The sequence below is a fragment of the Diceros bicornis genome, chromosome X (assembly GCF_020826845.1).
Source record: "Diceros bicornis minor isolate mBicDic1 chromosome X, mDicBic1.mat.cur, whole genome shotgun sequence".
Classification (NCBI taxonomy): Eukaryota; Metazoa; Chordata; class Mammalia; order Perissodactyla; family Rhinocerotidae; genus Diceros; species Diceros bicornis.
In genome coordinates, this window is record NC_080781.1 from 123,699,198 (window position 1) to 123,718,815 (window position 19,618).

Sequence of the window (19,618 nt, forward strand, 5' to 3'; positions counted from 1 at the left end):
GGAATTGGATTGATAGTAGTACCATTGGTGGTATGAAAAATTTGAGAAAGAATACATGTTTGTATGGGGGGGGAAATGAGCTCATTTTAAAACATTTTCGGTTTTGAGATTGATAGGTGCCCCAACAGAGTATGTTCAGTATCCATCAGGTAGAGGCCTGAAGGGAGGGTGGCAGTTTAGGGCCTGGGACTTGTAGATCATCCATGTGGAGGTGGAAATGCAAGTCTAGAGAAAACAAAAAGCCCACACAGCCTAAGGAGTGATCTGATAAGGATGAGAAAATAGGAATCCGCTGTGTTCAAAGAGGTGAGAACTGTGAAAATTCTGGTGTGCAAGATTCAGAGGCTGAAAACAGAGAAATACTCTTTGAGGAAGAGAGATGAGAGATGGTGTCAAAGGTGACTTCTGAGCTGGGGAAATTTGCTTTAAGACAGCAGGAAAAGGAGCGAGAGAAGCGGGAGAGACCCACCACACCACAAAGATTTCTGCTTTAGGCAGAGGAGTGTTTGAAGCACGGGTAAATTTGAGCGCAAACCGACTGAATCTTCTTTGCAAGACTGATGAGTTTCTCTGTACAGGTTCCTGGCGTGAGAGATGACTTATAGCAGGTGTTTACACGCAAAGAAAACCGAACATACAGACACACGCATAATCCTTGCTTTGAGTCAATTCTTTTATGAACTACTACACTGTTGTTGTTTTTTTCCCAATGAGGACAGAACAAGGAGAATCCAATTCAAATTACAGAGATAGAGATTTAGGCCCCTCCCAAGGAGACAACTTCTTATCCTGTTAAGAGACACTGGGGGACAATATTGGGATGAGTTATGAAAGATTGAGTCCCCTGGGAGCTCTAAGAATAGGATCAAAGTAGACATAGCGCAATCTGCCTCTGCTTGATTATGCCGAATCGAGGCTTCTTTTGTAAAAGGTGGTAGACTAGATTCGACGGCCTTTCATCTCCTTGTAGCGCCTGAGTGTGCGCGTCCGGGGCTGGGGGGAGCAGGAGTGGCGAGGGAGAGAAGGGCACAGGGATGGGGCAGAGCAAGCTAGGAGCGTCGCGTCCCCTTTAAGAGCGGCGGCAGCGGCGGCGCACACTCCGACGGCTTCCCCGGGGCCCCGCCTCTTTCCCGTGAGCCCTTGGGGAGTGGTCCGACCGCGGGCGGCTGCGGGTGAGGAGCGGGGCGGGGGTCGGGGGGAGTCATGGCTCGGCGCGGCTGGCTGCGGGCGCCCCTCCGCCGCGGTGTCGGCGGCGGCGGCCCCCGGGCTGGCCGGCTCATGCGGCCGCTCTGGTTGCTCCTCGCAGTGGGCGTCTTTGGCTGGGCCGGGGCTTCGGACGGCGCTGGCGGAGCGGCGAGAGCCATGGACGAGGAGATCGTGTCCGAGAAGCAAGCGGAGGAGAGCCACCGGCAGGACAGCGCCAACCTGCTCATCTTCATCCTGCTGCTCACCCTCACCATTCTCACAATCTGGCTCTTCAAGCACCGCCGGGCCCGCTTCCTGCACGAAACTGGCCTGGCTATGATTTATGGCAAGTGCCTCAACCCCATGTCCGCCCCTGGCGCTCCCCTTTTCTCTGCCCGCCGGCTGATTGGCCTCCTCTCCCGGCCCTGCTCGGCCTACGCTTGACTTCCCTTCTGATTCCTTCCATCTTCTGCCTCGCCTCTCCCTCTACTCCCATTTCTCTGCTTCACCCCCCTTTTTTCTGCTACGCCCCCCGTGTCTCTGCCTCGCCCCATTTCCTCCTCAGCCTCGCCCCCGATTTTCTCTGCCTCGCACCCCCTTTCCACTGCCTGTTCACACCTTTTTTTCCTCCGACCCCACCCCCTTTTTCTTCTGCACTCCCCCCGCCTCTGCCTCCCAAGCTCGGCTCCGGGACTGAGGATGGGAAGGGAGTGGGTGCGGTGTCTCGGATTGGGCTGGAGACTGGGGGAGGGGAAGACAGCATAGCGATCCATTTCTCTGGGGTGTCAGTTTGTTTAAGGTCCATTGAATCTGCAGTAGTATCTCTACTGCTCCGAATCTGGCGTTCTTTTGGAGCCAGAGTCCACATTGACCCATCACCCTGTCCGTCGAGGTTGAGAATGAAAACCTTACTCCCCCTTAGCCCAAGTAAAAACCTGAACGCGAAAGAAGCTAAAGAAGGCTTCGGGCATTTTAAATGATGTCCTGGTTTATTGTACTACGCTTGTAATATCTAGTAAGGATACATATGGTTGACCCTTCTAATTCAGGCGTACCGAGGTGAGGACAAGGAAGAGTTAAGGATCTTCCAGCAGTGTGTTGTACTATACGCTAATCAGTTCAGCCAAACAGTAATTACGAACGAACACCACCACGCATATGCAGTATGGGTGACTTGCTGGTGGCAGGTTATTGACGGATCGTTGAGTCAATGGCTTCAGTTCTTGTGTCTTACGTATGCTCTCTTTTTGAGGTTTCTTATTTATTTATTTTTATTTCTTGGTCCTGAGGAGAGAAGGACAAATTAAACCATGGGCCGAGAGGCATTTTGGCCTGCGCTGGGACCTCATGAGAGGAAAGGATGCATAATGCTGACTGTCTTAATCTAAGATGACTGTGAGGGTATAGATGGCTGAAGAGATGAGGGCGGACAAACAGTCCTTTCTGTGCAGTACATGAGTGAAGATTATGTTCATTTGTAACAGGCTTAAACTGATGTGCTGTTGAGCTTTGTTTTCTCAGACTTGCAAGGTAGAAGAAGCCTTGACACAAAAAGATATTTCTCCACGCACTCCCCCCACCCCGCCCTTTCCAGTAAATACAGACTTCTGGAATAAGCATCTCAAGGGTAGCAAGGAAAGGTAGTTGTGTGCATCAGGAAGATGCATGAACTCAGGCTTATTTTTTCATTTGTAAAGTGTTGAAATTCTAAGCCTCTGTGCAAAATCTCTCTACTCCCTAGGATTCTTAGTTTTTAGACATCTTAGGTGGTTTTCATATTTCATATTTTTTGCATTTTATTTGTAGCACCTGTTAAGCTAAATTGACCAGATAAGCTATACATCTCTATTTAATTTCTCTGTATAACAGTGTGTGATTTATTTACTATCCTCAGCAAACATTTGCTAATCAGCCTACTATGCATTATGCACAGAAAATACAAAGAAATATTAGATCCCCCCCTTCAAGGAACTTATCCTTCTTGGATAGACAGGTCATATACAGAAAAGAATGGCATCTTAAATTCAGTTAAATGCCAGGTGAGTATTATGAGTATTATGGTGTTAAAATAAGGAACCAATCACAGAAACCTCTTTCCTGTGTATATAGAGAGAGTATGATGTAGTGGTTAAAGGTGCAAGGCTTTAGACCAGAGGTCTGCAAATTTTTTTCTGTAAAGGGCCAGACAGTAAATATTGTCGACTTTGTGGGTCATATAGATCTCTGTGTCTCTGTTGCATTTTCTTCTTTGTTTTGTTTTTTCTTTTGACAAACCCTTTACAAACATAAAAATGGTTTTTAGCTTTTGGGCCATACAAAAACAGACTGCCGCCGTAGTTTGCCAACCCCTGCCTTAGAGTCAGACCTGGGTTCCAGTCCCGCTGTGCTGATAGCTCTGTGTGATCTTAGGCAAGTCCTTTACCCTCCTACACTGTCACCTAGAAATTGGGAACAATGATAGTAGGATTATTGTGAGGAAGAAATATTTTTAGCTTGGTACCTGACCTCTAAAGTAAAGGCTTAATAAATGATAAGTGTGATACAATTATTATTGCTGTTATAACTGCGTTTCCTCAGGTTAGGCTTGGAACAGTCGCTCAGTCTTGTAACTAGAGAGGCAAACATAGTATTTTCTGAAAAATCAAATAGAGACTTATGCCCTGAAAATATTTGCTCTTTGGTAGCTGATATCATGAACCTCATCTAACTCTTGGGCTGAAGTAGAAAAGTGGGATTACTCATTGCGTTTCCTGACGTTCCTAAGTTAATAAAAGGCGATGGAGTACCTTAGTGTTAGTATTTTGTGAAGGGAAAACAAGGGCATCTCTTGTGGAATATAAAATGGAAGAGTGTTATCTGGGAGTCACATCTGGGGTTGATTTGCCACAACTTGGCATTATGTAGCCTGTTCCATTTTCTCAGTATGGGCGATGGGGGCTGTGGACAAACAGCCTCCTGACTCACTCTCAAGTCCAGTTTGCGAATAGATGGGACTGGGTAAAAGTATTTTCAGTGCCGTGGAAATTGATGTTTTCTAATCTTAATCACTGTCTGTCATTTACCTTTTCTTACAACTCTTGTACCATCATAGCTATTATGTTAATATATTATTTTAAGACCTTTATTTTTCAGCTTGACTTCTAAATGAAAAGGCTTCTTACTCTGGGAATGTCCAGACCTCCAAGATTCAGCCCACTGATGATTTTATTTCTGTGATGTCTGTTAGCTACCTAAATCCTGGAAAAATGCTGTTTAAAATAAGTCTCTCCTTTATCGTATTGAGAAGCAAGGGTAAAAAAGAAAAAAAAAAGAGATTAAATTGCCAATGTGGTCAGTTTCTAGATTGTAATATAGCCTGATTGCTCCAGTTACAAACACAGTGTAAGGCCCCCAAGTGTTCTTTTCATTGGGCTAGCTTGCTTAAGAAGCTTAAAAATGAGTCACCATTAGTAAAAATTGTCAGGGTAGTTAATTAAGGCTGAAAAGTGATCATTCACTGCAGTGTGCTTACAGATGATATAAAAAAAAAAAGGGAAGAAATATTTATTTTGCCTTAAATTTACAGCATCCAGAGTCCGAGGCTTAACTAATGTGATTCATCAATAAATATTTATTAAGTGTCTTTGATGTATGAGATATGATGGGAAACACAGATGTGAGTCATCATCCCTGCCCACAAAGCATTTGCAGTCCAGGGACTTAATAGGTAATGTTTATTGAGCATTATAATGTGTTAGACACTGCTACGTGCTCTACAAGTATCATTTTGTTTAAACCTCATAATAACCCTGTGAGAAGGGTACTATTATCTTCCTCATTTTACGGATGAGGAAATTGGGGCACAGAAAGGTTAAATGACCTGCCTGAAGTCACATAACTTGTAAGTATTGAGCCAGGATTCAAACCCAGTCAGTCTGGCTCAGAAGCCCCATTCTCTTAGCCCCTAACCATATTGCCTCATGTTGAAGAGATAAAACTTAAACTATAAAGATAAAACAAGTTAGTATTATCATCACTACATTATGATGAAACTGAGATTCAGTGAGAGGTTATCTGTCCTAAAGTCACAGACTAGAACTTGATGAAACCAGAATTCATACACCTATCTGACTTCCCAACTTGTGCTTTTTCTCCTACACTGTACTGTACTGTACTAAATTTCATAAGATCAGATCTGTAGGGAGATAATACTTAAAGTTGCAGGGCTTTGGAGGGGGATTGCGAGGGAAGGCTATGCGAGAATGGAGACCCGAACCACTGGAGAAGCAGTTAGTGGTGACATGAGAGCGAAGAGATGACTAGAAAATTATGGAGGCTTTGGAAATAGAAAACCCAGATTCCAATTCTGGTTTCGTCACTTAATGCCAAATAATGTTGGGCAAATCATTTATCCCCATTTTATAGATGAGGAAATAATGACTGAGATATTTATAATAGTATCTGTTTCATAAGGCTATGAGGATCAAATAATGTATTATAGGCAGAAACAATTAGGATGGAGATTGGTTCAAGGTCCTAGGTGAAAGAATTCCCTTGGAAGAGAAGTTTTGCTTTCCTGAGAGGGGAGCTAAAGAGAAATGAGTTTACATTGAGATGGAGAGCCTTGGAATTGAGGCAGCTTACATCAAATGGCCTCCAGCTTCTCAGAAAAGTAGGCAGTGAGATTGAGGACTTGAGAAGGAGGATAAAGGTTGGAAGAGCTGCTGTAGAGAATGGGCTAGGAGACCAAAAGATGAATAAACACATGTAAAACTAAGCAGAGGTCAGCAAAAGCCTTGACTTTTTTGGCTATCTTGAAGTTGAATTAGCTTTGAAGACAGAATCTAACGGCATTCTTCAAGAAGTAGATGCATGTTATATATGTACATACACACACAAATACACATATATACATATATATATAGACACACACTTTTTAATCTGTAGAAATTTTATCAATTTTGGGCACACTTAATACCTCAGTGGTGTTCCTTCCATATTTTTGACTATCAGAGGCTTCTAATATGATAAGCTGGAAGAATGGGCTGAAATCCATGAGAAAACCAGTCAGTTTCCACTAACTGTGAGCCTCATACAATGGTGGGGCCTTGGGTGACACTGAGTTCTTTACCCCTGGGAGGGTTTCTAGCACAAGGGGGTCAAGAATGTGTAGGAGGTGTGAAACCTCTCTGTTTTTGGAAGATATCTCTTTGTGGTTGTATTCTTTGTTACCTATTGGTGGTAATTTTAAATTTTATGATACCAATGTTTTTTGTGCCTCTGTCTATGTAGGAGGCTAGAATTTTCTGCCTTATCCCTTAACAAAGCACTCTTTTTGTGTACTTTCTCTTTACTGAGAATTGCTTTAACTTCATGATTAGGATTTGACCTTTCACAGAACCCAAATTAACTTGATCTGTCAACTTTATTCAAAGAATTTCCAATTTTTCAGATGTCTGATGCTGTAATAAAAGGATCTTGATTTTTTCCAACCTAAGTAGTTATTCTCTTTGGTGCTGTTTTAACTGCCAAGGTGTGTGTTTCAAATTTGTCCAAGTGCTGAGCCCTCCTTAGGGCAACCAGAGACATTTCAGTATCGGGTCAGATGCAGTAGAACCAGTGTGTACTGTTCCTTACACAGTCGGGCTTGACATGGAACGAATTTATGCTGCTATTATTACTATTTGTAGCAGCTTAACTGTGATTTTTGCACATAAATATAAGGGGTCAACTTTTACCGAGCCTCTTAATTAGGAGATCTTATGGAGTAGGAGAGAAAAGAGCTGTTTCTATATCATATAGGCAGGATGACTGTGGATCTATAGCCTTTTCTCTCCCAACTTATGTTTATCAAACACAATTGATACCCAGCTGTCACTTTTTTATTGTGTTTTTTGGAGGTGAGATATTTTCAAAGTGTATCTTTCATTTATTTTATTTTTCTTTAAATTTTTAAAATTTGTACCCCCTTCACCCATTTCTCCTACCTCCCACCCCCTGCCTCTAGCAATCACCGGTCTGTTCTCTGTATCTATGAGCTTGTGGATGTTTTTTGTTTTTTTAGATTCCACGTGTAAGAGAGATCATATGGTATTTGTCTTTCTCTGTCTGACTTATTTCACTTAGCATACTGCCCTCGAGGTCCATCCGTATTGTTGCAAATGGCAAGATTTCATTCTTTTTTTATGGCTGAATAATATTTCATTGTATGTATAATACCACAATTTCCTTATCCATTCATCTATCAATGGACACTTAGGTTGTTTCTGTATCTTCGCTATTATAAATAATGCTGCAGTGAACATGGAGGTGCATATATGTTTTCGAGTTAGTTTTCATTTCCTCCCAGTAAATACCCAGAAGTAGAATTGCTGGATCATATGTTAATTCTATTTTTAGTTTTTTGAGGAACCTCCATACTGTTTTCGATAGTGGCTGCACCAATTTACATTCTCACCAACAGTTCCCTTTTCTCCACATCCTCTCCAGCACTTGTCATCTCCTGTCTTTTTGATAATAGCCTTTCTAACAGATGTGAGGAGATATTTCTTTGTGGTTTTGATTTGCATTTCCCTGCTGATTACTGATGTTAAGCACCTTCTCATGTGCCTGTTGGCCATCTGTATGTCTTTGGAAAAATGTCTATTCAGATCTTCTGCCCATTTTTTAATTTGATTGTTTTGTTTTGTTGCTGTTGAGTTGTATGAGTTCGTTATATATTTTGAATATTAGCCACTTATCAGATATATGATTTGCAAATATTTTCTCTTTCACTTATTTTAAATCTGAACCTTTGTTAAAACTTTTTTAAAAGTTAATGTCATTCTACTGTTTACCAGTTACTCATTGCTGCTCACTTGAAAAAATATATGTGACTATAAGTTGTCTAGAAGGATTCCTCATCTCCACTCCCTCCCCCCTTCCCAACCAACTACTACTCTTAGGCCTCCTATTTCTGCCTCATCGCTTCCCACTCTGGTCTGGCTTCCGCCCCCACTGCTCTACTGGAACTGCCCTTACCAAGGTCACTTATGACCTTCTTGTTGCCAAACCCAGTGGACACTTCTTAATGCCTGTCTTGCTTGACTTTGCTGCAGGATGTGCTAGTTTTCATCACTTCCTCCTCTTTTCTTCCTACTCCTATTGCTTTTCCTTCTTAGACTCCTTCATCAGCTCCTCCTCCTCTACTAGCCCCTTAATGTTGGCTCTAAATATTGGGATAAAATGCCAGGCATATATCCATAGCCCTCTTCCTATTTTATTTGCTCCCCAGATAATCTCATCTGCATCTGACTTCAGCCATCTTATGCCTTCCAAGTGTATATCTCCAGTTGAGATCCCCCACCCCCCTTCCTTGAGTTCCAGATCCCACATACTCAGCTGTGCATGTGTCACAAGTACATCAAACTCAACACGTCCAAAACTGAACTGCACATTTTCCCCAGTAAATCTGTTCCCTGTCTCACTGAATGACCTTGCTACACACCTGGTTCTTCAGGCCAGTTTACCCACCTAGTTGCCAAGTCGGTTTAGGCTCCTCTTAGTCTTTCGTCTCCCTTCTTCCCAGTCTACTCAGTCACCTTATCCTTCTAAAACACAATACCTTCTAAAAATCCTCTCTTTCCCTGTCTCTACTCTCTTAGATTAGGCCCTAAGCTCTTAATGCCTGGATGACTGCACTGGCCTTCTATCCTGCCTTTTCGAACCTCTGTAGTCTAGACCAGTCTTTCTAAAATAGAAATCTTATGTCAAGCCCCTGCTTATAACCCTTCTGTGACTTCCTTTTGCTTTCAGAATAAAGTCTAACTCCCTTCCCCAACATGCAAGGTCTTTTATGATTTAGCTCCTGCTGGCCTTTCACACTCCAACTCTGGTGGCTTTGTAACTCAGCCATACTGAACTACTTGGGATTCCCTGAGTGGGCCGTGTTCTCTCTCTCTTCCTTGACTGGATATGTACTACTATTCCTCCCACCTGGAAAACCTTTTCTTTTACTTTGTTACCTGCTTAGGTGACACCTCTGGAAAGACTTCCCTAATGTCCCACTCCCTCAGGCTTGGTTAGGTACCTCTTTTCTCTTTTTATAACACCTTGCACACATATATATCATATTAGAATTGTTTATTCAGTGTGTTTTCACTAACTGGACTGAGAGCTACTTGAAGGTGGGCCCTTGTTTTCATCTCTGAACCCTGGGAGCCTACTTAGCATAATACTCCATTCACATATATTAAAAGAGTGGCTGGCTGGTTAGAGTGAAGAGAGACAGGCAGGTAAAATGTAACTAATAGGGGTATAGTGTGCATCTTAGAGTTAAGGAAAGTTCCAGAAGTTTTAGTTCAGTTTGCAGTTGAGGTTTATCTATACAATGAGATAATAATTAACCATAAAAAGGAATGGCATTCTCATACATATTGCAACATGGATAAACCTTGAAAACATTATGCTAAGTGAAGGAAGCCAGGCATAAAAGGTCACATATTGAAGGATTCTATTTATATGAAATGTCCAGAATAGGCAAATCTATATATAGAGAAAGTAGATTAGTGGTTGCCAGGGGCTGAGAGAAATGGCGAGTGACTGCTAATAGATATGGGGTTTCTTTTTGGAGCAATGAAAATGTTTTGGAATTAGGTAGTAGTGATCAATATACAACCTTGTGAATATACTAAAAGCCACTGAATTGTACAATTTAAGAGGGTAAACTTTATGATATGTGAATTATATCTCAATAAATCTGTTATTAAACAGTTTGGTCAGTATAAGTTTATAGTACCTAGAACACTGTGTATATTTGAATATCAGTATGATGATTTGGGTAAAATTCTAGCAATATGTTGATATCATAGTGCCAGATTCAAGATTTCTATTCCATGTTTTGATTTGGAAGCATATATAGTCATGTGCCACATAACAACGTTTCAGTCAGTGACAGACCGCATATGCGTTGATGGTCCCCTAAGATTAGTACCGTATAGTCTAGGTGTGTAGTAGGCTATACTATCTGGGTTTGTGTAAGTACACACTATGATCACACAACAATGAAATCGCCTAATGACGCATTTCTCAGAATGTATCCCCATTGTTAAGAGATGCATGACTGTATTTTAAAATTAAAGTCTGATCTTTTAGTAGTAGAAGAACTCAATAAATCTACAAGTATTAGTGACTTGCCAGTTTGTTAAATGGGTATTATTTGGCCAGTCATGTGCTTTAGGAATAACTTGAGAAATGTATGTGTTGAACAGTTTTGTGAATCAATGGATGGAGGTAATAAATACATTTCTAACATGATTACACTGTTCGGTGGGGACACGTTGGAGCATATTCTGTGTACAGATGATTTGGAGGTATTTCCTCATTTTGTTCCCTTTCTAATCACGTATTTATATCTTGATCTAGAAATGCAGTGATATGTGCTGTTACCCTAGGGAATGTTTTTCCCTCCTGTCCCACTGGATTTTGTGAATATTGGACTCTTAGATTGTGAATTTAGTAATATTTTATTTTTTGTGTGTGTGAGGAAGATCGGCCCTGAGCTAACATCTGCCAATCCTCCTCTTTTTGCTGAGGAAGACTGGCCCTGGGCTAACATCCATGCCCGTCTTCCTCTACTTTATATGGGACGCCGCCACAGCATGGCTTGACAAGCGGTGCATCGGTGCATCGGTGCGCGCCCAGGATCTGAACCAGCGAACCCCGGGCTGCTGCAGCAGAGCGTGCGCACTTAACTGCTTGTGCCACTGGGCGGGCCCCAGTAATACTTTAAAATGTAACTGCATTCAGTCTAAAAATAGGTTCTGAACCACAGGGGCTATCATAAGAGATTTTCTCCTATCAATCCAAAGATGTGTGCAGGGTACAAAAGAAGTAGTCTCTGTTCGAAAGAAGAGCTTATATTGTTCTTTTATTATTTCCAGGTCTCTTGGTGGGCCTTGTGCTTCGATATGGCATTCATGTTCCAAGCGATGTAAACAATGTGACCCTGAGCTGTGAAGTGCAGTCAAGCCCAACTACCTTATTGGTAAACGTTAGTGGAAAATTTTATGAGTATACGCTGAAAGGAGAGATTAGTTCACATGAACTCAATAACGTTCAAGATAATGAAATGCTTAGAAAGGTAAGTTCTTAGTTAAAGGGAATCTTTGGATTTTTTAAAAAGTGTATAACTAGCAACAAAGTGACTCAGGAGAAAAATAAATAATGCATTTTCAATGCTATTTAAAATAATCAGTCTTTTTTTTTTGTGAGGAAGATGGGCCCTGAGCATCTGCCAATCCTCCTCTTTTTGCTGAGGAAGATTAGCCCTGGGCTAACATCCGTGCCCATCTTCCTCCACTTCATACGGGACGCCACCACAGCATGGCTTGACATGCGGTACATCGATGCACGCCCGGGATCCGAACCGGCAAACCTCAGGCCGCCACGGTGGAGCGCACGCACTTTAACCACTTGCGCCACTGGGCCAGCCCCTAATCAGTCTTTTAAAATGAAGTAAATCCTCAACTAATGAATGCTAAGGAAATGGACCTGTCTGTACATTTCCTTTTCTGATTGAGACTAAGTACTATAACCCTTTTTGTTTCACTCTGTGGTGTTGACAGTTGTAATAAATGGTGGCCAGTATTGGGTTAAGCAGAATTTATAAGCGTTTCTTTCAATTTGCAGATGGTCGTTAGAGTTTTATATACTTCAGCATATTGAGTTTATTTGATAATACCTAAGCTATTCCATTAATATTTCTTTGAATTCTTTCTTGCCTGATGGTATTCTATACTGAGCACAATTTAATCTTTCTTTGAGTCATAATCTAGCATAATTTCAGGGGCCTCAGTCTGAGTATCAGTGGTTGTACCATGCTGTGCATCAAGCTGTATGTAGGAGCTTTGCAGTCTTTCTGGCTCCCAGACATTCCCAGAGCTGCTTTCTCCTGTCCCCCGCATAGTTTCTATTAGGAAGCTTCCAGGGCCTCTTTGCTCATGTCTCTGTTTTTGCCCACCCTTGGCTGTTTGCCTCCACTTCTGTCTTCTACAATGGCAGGACTTGGCTTTTATAGCTACTTGGTTGTGTTCCTGACCATCTTTAATGCTTTTTAAATTTTCATACGGGGCTGGCCCTGTGGCTTAGTGGTTAGGTGCACACGCTCCGCTACTGGCGGCCCGGGTTCGGATCCCGGGTGCGCACCAATGCACCGCTTCTCCGGCCATGCTGAGGCCGCGTCCCACATACAGCAACTAGAAGGATGTGCAACTATGACATACAACTATCTACTTGGGCTTTAGGAAAAAAAAAAAAAAAAAGGAGGAGGATTGGCAATAGATGTTAGCTCAGAGCCGGTCTTCCTCAGCAAAAAGAGGAGGATTAGCATGGATGTTAGCTCAGGGCTGATCTTCCTCACAAAAAAAAAAAAGAATTTAAAAAAAATAAAAATAAATTTTCATACGAACTTAAAGTTTACTTTGCAGCAGAAGTTCTTTCCACCCTTGGAAAATTCCAGTTCCTTAAAAGTTCTAGTAAACGAAATTTTAGCATGGATATGTGTGTAGCTGCTTTGTGTTCATGTCAAATCCTAGTACAGCCTTCTGAACAGAAGGGGGCATCTGTATTATTATAGGAATAGATATTAAGAGAAATGGGCTGTCAGGACTAGAAATATGACTTGTACAGTAACTTTTTACCATGGTATTATGTTATATACCTTTAGAGATGTTACCTATGCAAGAAATCTGTTTCCTTTTGCCAACAATAATGCTGCACCCCCAAATTTTAAGTTACCAGTTTTGGGTCTCCTTTATTTAAAGCAAAGATATGTTCATGCTCTCTCCTATTTTTAAGATTTTTAATATGATAGTATTTGAACACACTTTGCACAGGTATGACTTAATTGATTGCTCCAACACTATCTCCTTGTTGTTGGTTGAGAGGTGGAACAACAGCTACCCTATATGAAATATTTTTCAATTACCACAGTAATATTCTTGCCTTTTACCAGTTTAACATTTAATCTTTTTTTCATTTTGATAATTGATAATGTAATATGAGGTTTCTTAAGGGAATTCATCTAAAAGAACTCTTTATTTTAACAGGTTACTTTTGATCCGGAAGTATTTTTCAACATATTACTTCCTCCTATCATATTTTATGCAGGATATAGTCTGAAAAGAGTAAGTGCTTTTGTATTTCATGTGCTTTGAACAACCTTCAACTCCATGAGCAGTTCTTTCCAGGTTTCTTTCCCTTTTCCTCTCCTTATCCTTTTTAGATGCAGAAATTTATGCCTGTACAAAAATTCTTTCTCTTATTTCCTTTAATGAATAATGCATTTAATATTAGCATAGCACACTAGAATAGAAAACCTTTTCTTTTTCAAATAATTGGTAAGTATTCTAACACAGTGTAACTTTTTTTTTTTTGTCAGAGACATTTCTTTCGAAACCTTGGGTCTATCCTAGCATATGCTTTTCTTGGAACAGCGATTTCTTGTTTCGTAATTGGGTAAGTACTTGAAGCTTAAAACACTTTTTAACCTTCAAATTATAATTTTAAAATAATGCATATTTGATTTATGCGGTATTGTATTCCTGAATGTGTCTAAGGACTTTTGCAGTAAAATGTATTCCCATAGATAATAAGTTGCTTGAATTTTCCTTAAGGCCAAGATATTACCATATTTAAATGACATGAATTAAATTCGGTATTAGTCATGAAGTACTAAGTAGACCCATCTTCTTCTTATTACTTTATTCTAACTTCTTTAACAGTTGACATTTTTTCTAAAGTAGAAATATGTTTATTGAACAGGTCAATAATGTACGGCTGTGTAACACTGATGAAAGTAACTGGACAACTTGCGGGAGATTTTTACTTTACAGATTGCCTGCTCTTTGGTGCCATTGTATCGGCAACTGATCCAGGTATGTTTTACATGGGTGAGGAGCTTAAGTACTTAAGGAAGTGTTTTGCTGTCAAAGCACATGTGGGTAATTCTTCCTTTGAGATGTAGAATTCATGATTAGGTACTTCCCATAGTACTATACTTTCCAATTGTGGGGGAAAAAACAAAATTGATGGTTCCTTTTGGTTTAAGCACACATTTATTTTTTTTCTTTTGTGTTATTACATTTGCCTATTACTCGTCCACAATTTGATACTGTTTAGACAAGGGCTATAAGGTATTTTCTTCAGAAATTCAAGTTGATGTCTATCCCTAGTAATTGGGTATAGGAGAAGATGAACTAGATTAGTTAAACTGGGTAATAATTATATACTTCCTTTCAAGCTTCTAGAAAACCAGTTGCCTAAAAAGCTTCTGTTTACATTCAGCTGTCTGCATTTAAGAGTAAGAAAAAAAGTTTTTAAATGATTGTTAGAAGGCAGTTGTGCTACTACAAGTGTGATTTGCGGTCATTGGGGGGGCTTTAATATACATTAAAGAATAGTTTTTATAAAATTGGCTTTATGGTTATAAAATTGTTTTGATATTAGCACAGCTGGAGAATGAATTTAATTGTGTGAGTTAGGTTGTAGTTTTCCTGATACAGTGTTTGTGAGCCTCACAGCTACACTCAGGCAAGGAATTTAGAGACTGTGTAGGCCAAAGACATAGGGATAGGAACAAAGACTGCAGTTTTTGAACTAAGGATGCAGGTTTTCTTTTACTAGACTTCAAGACCTTGGTAGAAGTTTGTTCTGTTTTACCTTTGACCTTGTAAGTTAATCATCTTCTATAATTGTCATCCGGTACAATTAAAGGTAGGATCTTAAGGTTATCTCTGAATTCCTCTGTAAACTCTGGTAACACAGGACATTATAGGAAGTAGGAAAATCTGTTCTGTACTCTATAAAAGATGATTTTTAAAAGCTCAGAGGGCATTTTAAGAGGCGTTTGTGTGGTTTAGCATTTTTTAAACTGAAAATCAAATTGCTTCCTTAACGACTATCAAGGCTGCCCCCTATTGTTTGTAGCTGCTCCCATTATCAATATGAAGATAGGATGGTTTTTGCAAGGAGCCTGTGGTCTGTTTTCCATGTCTCTCACTAGAAGCAAGCTCCTCGACTTTTCAAAGCCTGTGAAAAATCTAAGTAAATCTGACTGGCTACCTTACTTCAACCTTCTTGTTTTGTTTTGGTAGGCGCGTTGCCTGAATGGCTCAAGCAAAACTGTTTTGCTTATATAAAGTTGGGTAGTTACATTTCTTCTGAATAGTATAGGCATTTGCTCCGATAATCATTCTCTTATTTTGCAATTGTTCACTTGATAGAAGGGTGAGCCATAGGTTCTCTTTTCAAAATTCTGCAGGGTTGCTCCTGCTCTCCTTTTCTCTTTCTCTCGGTAAGCTTTGCTATCAGTATATTTCAGAGGAAATGCTTTGCAGTAGAAACTATATCTTATAAAATACACGTTTCCTGTTTTTTTGATTGGTGGTTGAAGAGGCTCTCCCATCTCTGGTTGTAATAATCTTTCATGTCTGCTTGGGTTTATTTAGCAAGTGAGCTGTATGTGACTCAGCAATTAAAGTTATAATGCAACTTTAATCTCATCTGATTTTCTAAGAATTCTCATATAACTGTTTCCTAAAAAAGAAGTTTTTTTTTCTTCTTCTCAAGCTGTAATAGCCTGATAGTTGGCTTCTTATTAGGTTAAATATAGCAGCTGTAATTCTGGTCATAAATTTTATCCCAACCAAAAACCAAACTTGTGTTTTCATTTCCTACTGTCTTTGCTAAACTGGAGTGCTTGAAATTTGCTAGTCAAATAAAAGTGAAGGCTCCTTCTTCCTTGTAAAGCTCCAAGGGAAAAATGAAGTTTGCAGCAGGAAATGCTTTTTGTAATGTTGTTCTTCATCAAAGATTAATGATCACCTGGTCTGTAAGAAATTCTGAATATCTTCTTTATGGAAAAGGAATGTACAAGACAAGATTATTAGCATTTTCATGAAGAATGTAGGCCAACTCAGGCCTCCAAGGTTATTTTCAGCAGTTTGTAAGAGAGAGAAAGGAGATATTGCAGGTACACAATTAGGGAAAAGAAAAATATTGACATAAAATTACTGAATCTTTAATATGATAAGAGACCGTTTATTGGGATTGAATTCTAAGAGGAAGAAATGAATTTTTAAATAACTATGATAATCATCTCTGAAGGGGAATATGTTATATTCGTAATATCTAAATATTCCTCTGACTCTTTCTGCTTGCTAGTGACTGTTCTTGCCATATTCCACGAGCTTCAAGTTGATGTTGAACTCTATGCACTTCTTTTTGGTGAAAGTGTCCTCAACGATGCTGTTGCCATAGTGCTGTCTTCGTAAGTGTTTGTTTTCTTATTATATTCTGTGTATTGAATGTTAGGGTATTAGGAGCCAAAAGTCACTTATTGAATGAAGTGCATCATGAATGGAAATATTTGAAAGAATGAGACATTTTTTTCCCATTGAAGAAATACATACTTATAGATAACATGGAAAATGCAAGGAAGAAAAAGGAAGAAAAAAAAGAATATGTACTCCCAACACCTAAAAACAATTACTGTAAACATTCTAAAACATTTCCTTTTACTCTTTATTTCTATGCATGGTATTTTTACATAGTTGTGATTGTAGTGTACATATAATTTTGTATTCTGTTTTAACATTATAATATGAACATTTTATTTTTTAAATTAAAATTTTTGGATAGATAATATATTCACATGGTTCAAAATCAAGCTATATAGAAGGGTATACGTTGAAAATTCATGTTCTTACTCCTATCCTCATCCACCTGTCCCCTCAGCCCCTTGTAGGTAACCATTTTTATTAGTTTCTTGTGATAATGAAAATAATGAAATCCTCGTATTTCTTTATTCAAATGCAAGCACACATATGAATAAATATTCTTATTTGCCTCTCATTTCTCATTTTAAAAGTAGCATGCTATATATGTTCTATACCTAGCTTTCTCTCACATAACTGTATTCTGGAGATCTTTCTATATCAAAACAGAGTTTTCTCATTCTTTGTTTGTAGCTGCATAGTATTCTATGTACTTTACTATGAACTGTACTATAGCGTATTTAATCAGTCTCCTATTGCTGGAAGCATAAAGAGTTTTCAGTCCTTTGCTATGTCAAATAATGCTGCAGTGATTAACCTTGAACTTACCTGTTTTGTACATGCATAGGTATATTGGTAGGCTAAATTTCCAGAAGTGAGATTAGTGGGTTAAAGGGCAAATACATTTGTAATTTCGTTAGACATTGCTAAATTGCCTGACAAAGGGGTTATGCCATTTTGCACTGTAACCACTAAATTTTGGGAGTGCTTATTTCCTCATAGCTTCACCAACAGAATATTTGTCATACTTTTGTATTTTTGCCAATTTGATGATGGAGAAGTATCTCGTTGTAGCTTAATTTGTATTTCTCTTATTTAACGTAATCATTTCAGAAACATTTTTTAATTTTTAGAAGTGTTAAATACACTTTTTTAAGACGATCATCAAATGAGACGTATTTTAATCTAATTATAGAAATTGTTATGCATGTTATTAGAAGGTGCTCACAGGTTCTGAGTGAGAATGAGTCTGAACCTCTGAGGAACTCAATCCTGCCAACCCACGCCTACTAAGTAAACATCTAACCCTATAGACAGTTTCCTTTACTCCATACCAGAACTTTCTGTGAGAGAGAAGTAAAAGCCTTTTACATTTTCTCTTTATTTTTATTTCTCTCCTAAATTTCCACTTTATTAACTATAAAAGAGTAATCCATCACTGACTCTGGTTTGCATAGTTTGATTGCCCCCATGGCATTACTGCAAAGTGGAAAATTATCCTTTCTGAGATGTAACACTAATCCCTTAAATGTTGTGTATGAAGATATGCAAAAGGTCAAATCCTTTTTTGTGAATGGAATGTATTTAAATTCCACTCCTCTCCTATATTTATTGCCAGAATTTTTGCAGCTGTCCACAACTAATATAAATTTAAGAAATAAAACCTTAAGTCTATGATATTGATACTGAATTGGTACACCTTCAATGACAATAGGTGTGCAAAATAAAAGTTTTATATTATTTGAAAGAAGGTAGAAATGGATAGTGTGGTTGTAACTTATGTGTTATAAAAAAATGACACTACAAAGACTGTGGAAGCTTTCGGTACATAGGAACATAGATCACTGGTGCTACCAGATGAAGAGAATAAGGTACAGGCATTTACTTTTAGCATCAATTTTCCATCCTAGATCATTATCCTGCTGCTTGATCATCTTACTAAGAAGTGTTCCTTCCTCATTGCCCTAATGGATCAAGAGTCAGAAAAATCTCTGTTCTGGTCCTGTCTTAAACTGGTGTGCCTTGTGCCTTAGTTTTTCTGTTAATAATGTGACTTATTTCCTGCAACTTTAAGAACAGCTGAATAGTGTTAAAGGAAAAGAAAACTCATTGAAAAGTTTTGAGTGTGGGGGTGTACATATCAGTGTTGATGAAGAATAAGTGTGTCATAAAGAGAATTCCCTTTCCATAAGACTTGTCACAAAGAGCCATGCTTGTCCTGCTATTGCGGCCCTTCTCAAACAGGGCTCTGTGAGAGAATTAAGCCTTATAGAGAATGATTTGAGTGATTCTTTCCTCAATTCTCATAAGGATGGTGCAGAGCTAGTACCATCCTAGATTCAGAGGAGATAAGTTAACTCATGACATAGTCTGGTGGAACTCTGGTGGAGAGGGACTGTATCTGAGAGGATCATATCAAGGAGCTTGTTAGCTGTGTAGGTGTCTTAATGGAGTTGAACAAATAGGTTCCTGCCGAAAAGCTGGAGGAAAACTAGTTGTGTTACTGGCTGTGGGAGGTTACTAGCTGGAGTGTTTGTCGGTGTGTTTGTCATCATCTTTCATTTGCCTTTTAAAGTACTTTAGATAGAAATGGTCTACTTTGTGTTGAGTTCTGTTAGTTTGACGATTTTCTAATATGTGTATTCTATAAAAGCAGTCTTGCATAAAGTGGGGGTCCCCTTTCTGAAGGAGTTCTGTTTGACAATTAACAGGTTAAGGCAACCCTTCTTGAAATTTATGTTTTTCTTTGTATTTTGACCTGTTAGATTAGCAGTACTTGTTTTTGTTAATATTAATACTTTTAATCTGGTGAGAGTAGAGTGAAGCTGGTTCCCTCATACATCGCTGTATGAGGTAGATCTATATGTACTGATGTAGTGTAGTCTATTTATCTAGTTGGAGATAAATTCTAAGTTTCTTAGTATTCGGCTGAATGGATATACCATAATTAGCCTGGAGACCTAAATTCATACTAGTTTAAAATATGTTTCTTAGGATGATTTACATTTTATAAAAGAGGAAGTACAGTGAGTAAACAAATGTGACAAACTGTTTAACTTTACTAGTTACCAGAGATATACATGTTAAAATAAGCGGCCATTTTTACCTATTCGGTTAACAAGAAAATATTGTTAATGAAA

At 39.2% G+C, this 19,618-nt stretch overlaps 1 protein-coding gene across 2 annotated transcripts in view; it reads left to right on the forward strand.

Moving 5' to 3' along the window:
- Positions 1–1,146: 1,146 nt before the first annotated feature.
- Positions 1,147–19,618, forward strand: part of SLC9A6 (solute carrier family 9 member A6) — a 53,668-nt gene continuing 35,196 nt past the window's right edge. Inside the window, exons 1-7 of one of the 2 annotated variants that reach the window (XM_058536824.1) lie at positions 1,147–1,172; positions 1,307–1,531; positions 11,085–11,284; positions 13,251–13,328; positions 13,583–13,659; positions 13,966–14,078; positions 16,366–16,471. In XM_058536824.1, coding sequence (XP_058392807.1) covers positions 1,363–1,531; positions 11,085–11,284; positions 13,251–13,328; positions 13,583–13,659; positions 13,966–14,078; positions 16,366–16,471 — 743 coding nt within the window. In that variant the 5' untranslated portion in view covers positions 1,147–1,172; positions 1,307–1,362. Of the gene's footprint in view, positions 1,173–1,203; positions 1,532–11,084; positions 11,285–13,250; positions 13,329–13,582; positions 13,660–13,965; positions 14,079–16,365; positions 16,472–19,618 lie in introns of those variants that run through there. The other variant, XM_058536823.1, reaches the window with a different exon arrangement.